The sequence below is a fragment of the Thrips palmi genome, unplaced genomic scaffold, assembly GCF_012932325.1.
Source record: "Thrips palmi isolate BJ-2018 unplaced genomic scaffold, TpBJ-2018v1 HiC_scaffold_10, whole genome shotgun sequence".
Lineage (NCBI taxonomy): Eukaryota > Metazoa > Arthropoda > Insecta > Thysanoptera > Thripidae > Thrips > Thrips palmi.
The window spans coordinates 1,748,937-1,760,911 of NW_023144621.1; the positions used below are offsets into that span (position 1 = coordinate 1,748,937).

At 49.7% G+C, this 11,975-nt stretch overlaps 1 protein-coding gene across 1 annotated transcript; it reads left to right on the forward strand.

The window, feature by feature from the left end:
- Positions 1-714: 714 nt before the first annotated feature.
- LOC117654330 (low-density lipoprotein receptor-like) lies at positions 715-4,257 on the forward strand. The gene is made up of 4 exons (XM_034400905.1): positions 715-1,530; positions 2,284-2,385; positions 3,508-3,708; positions 4,160-4,257. Exons 1-4 carry the CDS (start codon positions 1,446-1,448, stop codon positions 4,255-4,257), a joined length of 486 nt encoding a protein of 161 aa, XP_034256796.1. The 5' UTR covers positions 715-1,445.
- Positions 4,258-11,975: the final 7,718 nt, after the last annotated feature.

Genomic DNA, 11,975 nt, shown 5'->3' on the forward strand with positions numbered 1-11,975 from the left:
GCATGCGCTAGCTAGAGCGTGCTTGCAGGGAAAGCGTACAATGTACGCTCTTTAATTTGTAGAGTATCCAAATGCGTACTTCCTCTCCTTCATTTGAATTTAAGTTCAATAATGCCTCCCCAATGCAAGCCCCAATGGTCAAATAAACAGGTGAGAACGGTGCCAAAATAGTGAAAAATGAGTTGTTTTTTCCTATGATTTTTGATGTAAAATCATACAAATAGAGGTCTGAGGACTACTGAGTGAGATTGCATTCCTCCCTGTGTGTCAGACTGCCCCCCCCTGTGGACCAGGAAGACCATCCCGCCGCCAAACCCCGCATCCGAACACTCGATCACCATTTGAGAGCACCAAACTTAGGTGCAATCGAAAAATAAAGATCATTTCTGGAATCAGCGCAAATAGCCTACCCTAGACGAAACTTTATGTTGCCCTGAAGCCAAAATCGTGAAAGCGTGCATATCGACGACCCGTAGTCAATGTCTCTATGAATCTTCCCGAGTTCTTCGCCGTTTCGAACAAGCAACTGCTTTGCAGTCGCTGGCAGCGAGACTGAGACTGTCATCATAATTTCCGCGCGGAGCTATTTACTATGCTGGTTTGGATGGCCAGCTGCCTACTCCTAGAGGGTTCAAGGGAGCGTGATGTCGCACAAGATCATTCTCACTAATTGGAGGAACGAGACATCACGTTGAAACGAATGTGATGAAATGTCACCTTTCTTTGAGCATTGTGTCACATTTGTTGGGATATGAATCGTACATAAATAAGCTTTTTCACATTCAAACGAATGTGATAAACTCAAAGAAACGTGACATTTTTTCACATTCGTTTCAACGCGATGCCACGTTCCTGTTATGAGAGTCGATGCCTACCAGGACAAAGAGTGATTAGTTGTCTTCCTTTATTTAAATGATAACACTGCGATGATCACCTTCCCGTTGTACACACTCAATGTTTTTGTACAAATTTTGCACGAGACATCCCAGTTTTTGGGGCACACGATCTTCTCGTATAAATTTGTGCAAGATTTTGCACCAAATGGGGAATTTTGTGCAGTTTTCCGCTCAAAAATTGTACGAAAAGTTCGCGTCCTCAAAAAACTGTAATGTCTCGTACAAAATTGTTCATTACATTTAGTGTGTAGTAATGCTCTCATCCTTGCCCCGCCGGGTTTGTTTTAGTTATTGAGTTTGGTTTCCCCCGATGGTCTACGCAGGCGTAGCGCCTTGTTATGTTATAGTCTGCACTGCTGTAGATTGATTTCGAGAGTCGTTTTCGTCGCTCCGTCCTCTCGCACCAGCAAGAAGCACCCCATGAGTGCGAGAAACACAGAGCGACGGAAACGACTCGCAGAGTCAGTCAGCAGGTCGCAGGTTATCACGATACCGCCGCGCGGCTGCCACGCCACGCCTTGCCACCAAGATCCGTAGCGCGGGAAGAGAATGTCAGTCAGAGCCAATATGGAGTTTGTCAAGATCTCATCTGTGCTGGTGCTGCCTGCTCTGCTTCTGGGGGCCTCCCACGCCGGTGAGTCTGCGTATGCGTACATTGAGGAGTCACGGTAAGGACTTAATTTTGGGTCAGGTATTCTTTATCAGTCAATTTGGTAACAGTTTGGTAACAATTTGGTCAAGATGGTAACATCTGGCTGACTTACTAGCAGATGATACACCATTTTTCGCTAAAATGTGGGTGAAAAAGTTTCTCAACTCTGGTAAAATGATTCTTTCCGAAGTAAGGGGTGATAAAGTAGTATGCATCGCCGAAAATTTTGAATCGATCGAAACTCTTTCATTGTCAGTGAACTACTGTCCAGTTCATTTGAGGCCGGATCCAGAGACGGGTTCGAGGGAGGCAAGGGCGACGGGGTTATATGCCGCTAAAGTAGCCTACCCATCAGGGAAGAGGAGATTGAATGCCTACTTTTCAGGCCGCTGCCGCCTCCAGGGGAAGGCGACAATCCCATCGCGAACCCTGTGAATCTGGTCTGTTAGGTTCACTCTCATTCCAGGAACGTGACATCACGTTGAAACGAACGTGACAAAATGTCACGTTCGTTTGAGCATTGTGTCACGTTCGTTTGAATGTGAACAAGCTGTTTTTTGGACAATTCACACTCTAACGAATGTGACACAATGCTCAAACGATTTGTCACGTTGGGTTTCATCGTGATGTCACGTTCCTGGAATGAAAGTGTTGTCCTGACACACCGCTAGTCCAATTCCTTCCACACTCGCTGAGGCGCAACGAACTGCAATGTGGCAATGCTCTGTGTTGCAGGTGCCTTCGATTGCAAGGATGGCAGAGGCTCTACAATATACGTGTGTGACGGGTCCAGGGACTGTGCTGACGGCTCAGACGAAAGTCCGGCATTTTGCGACGGTAAGAACTCCTTTCTAAGGAATGTGACGTGGGCCTCGTAACCCTCTTTGGGGCTTATCGTGACGAGTCTTTGCAGCACAAAACATTCTCCAGCATTGTATTACAAACTCCCTTGCGAACTTTCTTCTTCGCATTGCAAAGAAATAGTTCGTAAGTTGCGAAGAAAAAAGTTTGTACCGTTGCGAAGCATTGGCTAGTAACGTTGGAAAGCATTTTCTTTTCAAGTTGCAGAGTAGTACTCCCCAATGCAAAGAAAGAAGTTTTTGAGAGAGTGTAAGCTAGAGCTGGCCCCGCGTAAACGCCAGCATGCCGGCAGGGCTGGTGGATGAGTTGCCTGGCTATCAGGCGCTCGGCCGGCAGAGCAGGAGAATCTAATCTGCCGTCAACCAAGGGACAGAGGCGGACGGTAAAGATTGCCCGGAAGTAGCCTAGCCAAGTGTAATTAACACGAAGCCGTTCGCTCCGACACAAGAACATCGTTCTCTCCAAATGAGTTACGTTTTTTCACCGCAGATTCGGCGGCAAGGGGGGGGGCACATTATTTGCGACCAGATTACTTACTAATCGACTTATCGACTTTCGGCTACACATTTGACTTTAAAGCGCAACTTTCAAGCGAGAACGGCGTTCTCGTTCCGGAGCGAACGCCAAGTCTCCGAACGTGAACGTGGTTCTTGCCTGGCATCTGTGAAGCGCCGTAGAAAAGCGTCAGTATGTCATATGGTGGCCGGGCCAAGGCGTCATCACTTTTTAGGGGGGAGGGGGTACGGCCTCTGATGACGGTCCTATCTTAAATACATGGGAAGGTTAGGTTAAACCGATGATGGACCGGGGGGGGAGGGGGAGGGGAACGCCGTCCAAGGTGCCCAGGAAAAAATTCCGTACTTTTGTACGGAAATGGTACAGAAAAATATAATACGGAGGCACGGAGAAAAGTACGGAACGGAACGTTCCGTACTTGCTCCATATGAACCTATGTAAATGGGTACGGAAAAAAAAAGTACGGAAGTTCCGTAGATGGCAAGTAAGGACGCTGCAGGCAAATTTTTGACCAGACATGTTCCGTACTTTTTCCGCACTTTTCTCTCACAGTGAGGGTCTAATCTGATGTTGTTGTCACAGGCTTCACCAACTTGGGGAGCTTGGCCCCTGGGGAGCGAGTCACGGCTGTGCTGGACCACACGAAGCGAGGCGAGCGCATCCTCATTTTAATGTGCAGCCCCTCCTTCTGCAGCAGGCTCACAGTGATAGGCGGTGCTCCGAGCGGCGCGCTGCAGTACGAGACCTCCCTCCGCAACAGCCCCATGGGTCGCAGTAGGCAAGGTGACTGATCTTAAAATAGGGCATGGATTTCAATTAACATACAGCTTGTCCAATACATTGGACAATATATAATAGTGAATCCGAGTGCAGTTTCGGGTTTCCTCAAACCACTCTGCAAACTCGTGTGTCAGCGAAGAACGGCCTTCAGTCCGCCGGCAGTCAAGACGCAACCACAAGGGCACGCTTCTTTCCTGAATGCCTCAGGCACACACTTGTTTGTTGATTGCGAGCACCAATGACGGCCATGCATCGAAGAAGTGTGTGCCTCGTGGTTACTCCTTGAGGTGCGTGCTTCGCCTACATTTGAGTTCGCACCTTCCAAAAATAGTACTTACTTTGAGAAAATCACATGTTTAAGTATCGTTACAGTAACGCAAGGCACTCTTATCCATCCCCTCCCCAATTTGAAGCCCAAACTGCCGCTCCCGCTGATCGACTATCTTTTGTGCAGCTACGGTTGGGACGTATCCTCCCCTGCACCAGTCATCACCAAGCGGAGCCAAGTATCTACCGGAGGGTCAAGTGGCGTTTACGGTGAGAGCGCGGTGAGATGGCCGTGTGGCCGTGGGGCAAGCCGGAACACGTGGCGACCGTGCCGGTGGAGCCCGACCAACGCTTGCTGCGGATCAGGTACTGGCTGCGACCCCTCCACGTCCATTACGTCGGTGAGGAAACACTTCTCTCAGAATAAAGTCTTGACCAATACCCAATTTTGGGCGAGGTATACTTCCTCACCCAATTTTAGGTGATGAAGGGAATATCAGCTGCCCGTATAGCCAGCCAATATTTTCCCGAATGCCTCGCCCAAACTTGGGTGAGAATCATTTTATCACCCAAATCAATACCCCCTCAATCAGCCCGGGCTTGGCTCCGCTAATCGGAGTCGTGGACGATTGGCCACTCTAGAACGTCCCAGCGCATCATTCGGTCGGACAACCGGCGCATTTTTGGTACGTTTCTACCAAAACTGAGTAAAAGCCAAAATTTCGAATTTTCGACGTCGATGCGCGAGGGCCAAGCCTTAAGTTAACAGACTAGGCCCAGGTCGCGTAGCGTTTGTAATGCCATGAAGTCAGGCGCGGCTCCAGACTAAACCTGACGGGGGGTTCGCTGGTCGCTCCTGATGTCAAAACCCTCGCTGAGCCAAGCCGAAGCGCGATTTCGACGCCCTGCGGGCGACCCTCGAACCCCCCCCCCCCCCTCGAGCCGCGCCTGCCATGAAGTTATTTTTGCGGGTTATTGCGTTTGCAACATCGATAAATCACGATTGACAGCCCATCCTAATGGGAAACAATATCAACATCTGCGTCAGGGACGCTTTGAACATCAAAATACAAGTCCTCGCCCATGAGGGCACACTGAGATTCCAAACGCTATGAATATGGCACGTATGGTGCAATGCACTGAGATATAGCACCACGTGCAATGCCATAGCCATATTGCACCTACGTGCAATGCGTCCCGAAAAGGCCCTATGGGAGGTTGCCAAAATTATGGGTCCTTTTGTGTCTTTGGGCCACAGTTTCCTTATTTTTCGACGTATCGACACCTGCGGTTTGATTCCTATGACTCAAAAATCCAGACAAAACCACTTGTCGGCACACCTAACGGGAGCATTTTGGTTTTTTCGGCATTTCCTGTAAGAACTGCCGAAAAAACTTTGGCAAAATGAACCTCCGTGGGTTTTTCCAAAAACCCAAAAAAGCCGTGTTTCGAGGGTTTGGACTAAAGGTTCTCGGAGATCCAAATCCCGGGCCGAACCAAAAGCCTTTTGATGCCGTTCGGAACGGCTCTTTCGACATTTTGGATGCTTTTTTCAAAGTTTCTCCACCTTTCCCGCTTTTTATGAAGAATTGGGTTCACCGTTTGAGTAACCATCGGCAATTTAGTTTTCGCGTCAAAGGGGCCGAACCCATAGGGGGAAAACCCCCCAAAATTTTAGCCCGCAGGCAATTTTCCAGGCGGTAGCGGATTTAAGCTGGGGTCCCTTTTCCCGGCTAGGGGTTGGGGCCAAAAAAAAATGCATGTGTCAGCTTTATTTTTTTAACCTCTTGAAACGCCTTTTAACATGGTGCCTCAAAACTTTTTTCGAGGACAAACTTGTCTTTTCTCCAGTTATGTCAATTACAGCTTTGAAAAAGACAAGTTTGTCCTCGAAAAAAGTTTGAGGCACCATGTTAAAAAGGCGTTTCAAGAGGTGCTGATCAAAAGTAGATAGCTAAAAAAATTTTTTTTTCTGGACCCCAAAAAAAAACCCAACCCCGTGGTAAAATGACCCAAAACTTAAATTTTTCACAGTTCCTCTAATAATTGCCTGACATGGCTGAAATTTTGTGGGGGTTTACCTATGGGTAGGCACCATTTTAGACAAAGAGGAGCGAAATCGCCGATGGTTACTTCAAACGGCCCTGATATGCCCAAATCTTTAGTAAAAAAAGTGAAATTGAGCAACTTTGAGAGCCCGAGCATCCAAACCCGACGTCGTAGAGCCTCGTTCGACACGGCATTCGAAAGAGCGCATTTTTTTTTAGTATCTGAGACCCATTGGGTACTTTTTTGGATCTCGGTTTTCGAGAACCCATCTAGTCCCAAACCCTCGAAAACAGCTGTTTTTGGGGTGTTTAGACCCGTACCAAAGCCACAGGGGGTGTCGGATTTCGTCCAAGTGTCTTTTCGGCAGTTCGTATACATACAATGAACCGATAAAACACCACAAGCGCCCGCTCCTAGGATGTCGCCGACCAAGTGGTTTTTTTTGTCTGGAGCTTCTCTCAACTTCATCTCCCTACTATCCCACACACTAACCGAGCATGCAGTTCAAGCATTTCCCTGTCAAAAAAGGCTAAAACTGGGGAAAAAGAACTTCCGTGCTGTCCATGGGCCAAAAGTCCGTGTTTCAAGGCGAAAATCTCCTGAACTATTTGTCGGAGAGCAAATCCGCGAACAGCCTTTTGTTCTGTTGGCAACCCTTTATGACATTCTTGGATAGCAATTTATTCCAGTGACTCTCATCCTGCTTTTTTGGATGAAAAAATGTCCACCGTGTACGGTTTTCCAACATCGTCAACTTTTGTTTCGCGCCTCAGCGCCGAACCTGTAGCGGGAAAAATTCGGCTCAACGTCCAAATCAGCAGCACGGTTTTCCTCTTTCCAGCGCGGTAGGCGGATTTTCGCTGGGGGGCTCCATTCCGGCTAGCTTGACCACCAAAGGTAAAAATCCGGCATGTGTCAGGTTTATGTGTAACCTTCCGTGTCATCAATTGCGAGCTTGCTACTCGGCCTATCGATTTCGGTCCCCCTGGCCATTTTGCGTTTTTAAACGTTTTTTAAATTTTAAGGCGAGACCCCCGTTCGATTTGGTGAAGGGGTTTGGGTCCGTTTTCACGGTTTTTTTGATGATGTAACTTCCGTGAGTAGTATAGTGTATCCCACAGTATAGGGGGGATACTCAAAGTATCCAGGATACAAATGTGGTGGGGGGGTAACTCCGCAAAAAAATCGCCCCCGGCCCCCCTCGCAGCGCAGCGCGGCCCGGGGGGCCGGCCCCGGGCCCGGGCCCGGCCCCGGGCCCCGGCCCCCGGCCCCCGGCCCCGGGGCCCCCCCGGCCCCCGGCCCCCGACTGGGCCCCGGCCCTGGCTCGGCCCACCTCGCGCCACGCCAAGCCGCGCTACCGCCTTACACCCACCCGCCCGCGAGCGGCCTGTCCTGAACTGCCTAAAACAATGCGATCATCGCCAGTCCCACTGGCCCCACTGACCCAGGAGCTGCTGCGATAGTGGGAAAGCAATGCGACAGGGAAATCCATAAGTTTGTCCGCGGGCGGCCCGGCCTGGCCCAGCCCCGCCGAATTCCCTACTAGCGATGCACAGTGGGTCAGAACGGTCAAAATTGGGAAAAAAATATTTGACGGTGGAAATCTACTCCTTGGGACCCCAAAGGTCAGAAACCAAGCCGCGCATGATTCGGACATCAAATGAGCCCCAAAGCCTAGAAAAATACAGAAAAAAGCTCAAAAAGCTTAAAAAATACCTTAGAATTCCCTTCTAGCAATAGGGCCAATATGTGCGCGTTTCACATCCAGCCACCACCAATGATGCCATGTTAGTCTTACCCTCCTGGAGGGCCGCTCCACGGGGAGTTGTGGAAGTCGTGTGCTTCTTGGCAAAAGGTGGGATGTCTCATTTTCATCGTGGGCAGACAGATGCCAACCGAAAATCTACCGTGTCATCCTCACAACAAGAGGTTTCCAACTCAACACCTGCTGTGAGGATGCCACAATATTTTTTGGGTTTTTTTGTTTTTTCTTTATTTGAAGCATGGGGTACAGACAGAAGTGCAGTATACATCGGAAATATAACACATTCAGTGTAATAATGCATAATAAATAAACAATGCAACAAATGATAAACAAGGAACAAAACAATGTACACACAAAATGAAGTCACTCCTCACAATTCACACAACAATCCAGGCGAATCCAGGCCTTGGTCGCGAGGTGTTGGGTGGGCATCAGACCGATCCAGAATTTGTTCGCTCTCGTAGAGCATTGCGTAGCCTCTGCCCACCCACACCGGCAATTACAAAAAAAGCCGCCGATGTCAGGGCGATGGTCAACATGACCGCGCCAAAGCTATCACAGTGGCTGCCGAGTGGGGCGTGAGTTGTAAACCGCCGCCAGCAATCCGACAATTCCGACACGTTTTTAGGTGTTTCGCCAGCAATGGACTCACAGAAGGCGTACCACTCGGCAAACACCCCGCTGCGTGCCTCGTTCGGGAGCTCGAGAAAGTCTCGAAGCACATCGCTCCATATAGACTTATTTGCACACCCCCCAAAGGGAGGAGTGGAGTCCATTGCCGCCGCCACTTCCACTAGGGAGGAAATGTGTTGAAACCGCCACTAGATGGTATATTTATAAGACCACTGAGCCCCAGCGGCACCAACACATCCCCCACGAGCTCCCACACTGCCAAATATTTTTTTAAATAACAGATTAGCAGTAGCGTCAGGTTTTTTATTTTTACATTTTATAAACATTTGTACAAACTCTGTTTCACTGTATCCCAACACCCGATAATACAAATACAAACACACATATTTCCCACACACAGCGCTATCCAGCGATTGGAGTTGTGTGTGGTTACTATCCCACGAGCCATTAATGCTATTTTTATAAATAAAAGTCATAAGGTGTATTCCACTGGGTGGCAGCCCGTATGAATCGAAATAACTAAGCCCACCACGCTGTGTCTAAATACAGAGCCACCCAATGTTCGCCCGCGCTATGCTGGTAGGCAGTGTTGCACACCACTAAAGCCGGGCGGTATTCAAAAGGGGTGTGGGGAAGAGTGTCTAATGAATACACCCCTTTAAAATGTTCCCTCGTCTCACAGCGCCCCAGAAGGGCCCTGGCAATGTCCCCAGTGCTCAAACCCACCCCGCTCCGACGACGGACGTTTTTAGGCATCTTTCGGACGCGAGGTAGGGAGCCCTATTTATCTAACCCCAGCCTTGGATCATTCACCCTACACCAGATCAAACGGCGCAGTTTGACCAACCACGAAGCCGTCTCACCAACAGTTCAATCTGTTAGAGGGACAAATAAACATTCCTCATTTTATCAATTTCGATGGACGAGCCCTCGCGAATGCTGTAAATGAGGAAAGTGGTCGTGACGGTGGGTGCGGTGGAAAACAAAGCCTCTAGACGGATGCTGCCCACACGCTGGACGGAGGAGTGTGTACCATGGCTAGCGGCGCTCCCCTCGGGCGAAAGGTCAAAGCCCCACAAAGCATAACCGTTTTGGTATCGTTCCTGGGTAATCATCGGGGACTCGCCGTGAGACAAAAGGCCTGAGGCCTTCAGCAAAGAATGATATCCGAGGGCGCAATTCTTCTTTGTAAAGTCGAACGGTCCCAAGGCATGCTGTGAGCCATTTACATACACATTCAAATTTGTCAAATCAAAGTGCTTGAAAACGAAACTGTTTTTGGTCAGAGTGCCTCCCCTGCACAGAGTTTTCAACAATGCCAACGAGCAAAACCGACGGCAGCTTCCCCGTGAAGAGGTTGTCCACCGAAATGTGTTTCTGACCGGCAGGCACATTGATGGCATGCACTTCCGTGCTCTGGATGGGAATGATCGCGTTTCGGTCCAAAAACACTCTTTCTATTGCGGTCTGGACGGCCGGGTTCGCGTGCACGATTTCCGTGTACAGTGTCGAGTCCAGTAAATGAAATGCTACGTCTGACGCGGTAACACCATCCGCACCCACCAAAATAAAGGCATCGGACGCCAAGTCAAGGTTAATGGTCAAATCTAGACCGTTAGGAAGATAAAGATGGCTTTTTCCAATGTCCGTATGCAGCCGCGATATGACCTCGACCGCGTCGCCGTTCTTTACCCAGTTATAGCGAGCCTTGCATCCCTTGTTAGCTGAATCGTCAAATTTTGCGATTTCATCCCCCGTTCCCGTGTCTAGCTGAAATCCACCCGCGGCAAGATGGCAAGAGGCATCCGAATCATTGCCAGTAAGAAGGGCCTCAATGTAGGCTCGATATGGATAAAAATCTGTGTTTCTGGTCACGACGATGCCGTTAAGGGCAAGCTGCAGACTGCTGATAATAGTCTGCCCTATGTAATTGACGACGGCCGTCTTTTTAGCGGTGTCTATAGCAGTACCATCTGGCTTGGCAACCTTAAACTTCAAATACAGAAAGGTGTTTGCTAAGTTACGGTAAAAATCTGTATTTTTTCCTGGATGAAAGAATTCTAAACGCTTCGAAAACGCATTAACGCTGTTGATGGGCTTGAGAGGGATAGTCTCACAGCCGACCTGGGAGACCTGCACGTTTCGCGGTCTAAAAAAGTCGAACTCGCTCTTGGCCACGGGCTGGAACTGGGCAGTGGTCGCCATTATGCAGCGTTGAATGCGCCGAGCCTATGCGCTACTTCCTTTTATACAAACCGCGCCTAGGCGTGGGGGAAAGGGTGCTAAATATGTCCAATTTCGACCTAGGTGTCCGCGTTTGCTTGCGGCGTTTACCAACTTTCTTCTCGCTTTGCGTTTTTCGTCTTTTTACCCCCCGCCTGCCCCCACCCTTCATCTTCGCTGCCAGACTATCGCGCGCCTCGACGAGTCGCTTCTTTGCAATGTCCCGCATGTCAGAGCCCGGCCCTGCCGCAGCGGCCTCACTGAGTATACTCGCACCCGTGTTCAAGGCCTGCTTACCCAACGCGCTAGCCCCCGACGTAAACAGGGGGGATACAAACGACCAAACCCCTCTAAAAAAGTCCCCAACAAGACCGCGCCCCCGCTGCCCCTTGACGAAGCCCGCGCGGTATACTGGTCCTATTGATAAATCGCCACCTCCAAGCCCTCCCGCAGCCCCACCAGCCTGCTGGAGGTAGTGCTTTGTAAACTCATCCATGCTTCCAGCTTGTGTAGACAAACTGCTGCCTTATATACGTTCCTGGTCCATGTCGACAAAGTGCAGTGCCAAAATGGTGGGACTGGAGCCGTTTGTGAATGGATACCGTTCTCCTAATCTATTTGCCAACATGACAGAAATGTTGGCGAAGGAACATGTCTGAACGGGCATGTAGTACTTGTCTGTAAAGGTGTAGTGGTCCTCCCCACCCGGAACTATGCGAATCAATTTTGAAAACGAATCCCCCACACGCACAGGCTGCACGATGTCGAGATAGCAAAAGATGGGCCCACCAAGAGACGGGGCCTGCCGCCTAGCGCGCGTTGGATTTGCATTATCATCGGTCTCCTCTCTCCGCAGCTTACCGGCCAGTTCGATAAGAAACTCCTTGTAAATCGCGAGATCGCCTATATGTTGGCCCAAATTAAGCAAAAAGTCTTCGACTGTGGAGAATACTTTGCCCACCACCGCATAGGTCTTGTTTTTAAACACAAAAGCTAGTGTTGACGCCGGCCCAGGGGTTGGTTTTCCTAAACTTTTGCGGTACAGCTCTTTGTTTATGGCGGCCAAAAAGCCCCTTCGAAGAAGAAAACGCCCGTGCCTGACCTGAGCGCCAATATTGGACTCATAAAATGTGTCTATGGTGTAATCCATGCGCGGCACTAGGACAAGGACATCAGAGTCGTCGACCGTGACACGCACACTGTTGGCTGTAGGCAAAGTCCTAGACCATTCAAAGACCAAAGGGGCGTTAGCCGGGGGTGGCAAACTTCCAGGCTGGCTGCTGCCAGAGGCGGATCTAGACTGGCTGAAGCCGGCCTGGCCGGCGGCAGGAGC

What these genes read in the sequence shown, in the direction of transcription:
- LOC117654330 (XM_034400905.1), top strand. Translation starts at nt 1,446, where the DNA reads ATGTCAGTCAGAGCCAATATGGAGTTTGTCAAGATCTCATCTGTGCTG. An exon ending in AAGTCCGGCATTTTGCGACG is followed by an intron (nt 2,386 to 3,507) that starts GTAAGAACTCCT and finishes TTGTTGTCACAG; the next exon opens with GCTTCACCAACTTGGGGAGC. An exon ending in CATGGGTCGCAGTAGGCAAG is followed by an intron (nt 3,709 to 4,159) that starts GTGACTGATCTT and finishes TCTTTTGTGCAG; the next exon opens with CTACGGTTGGGACGTATCCT.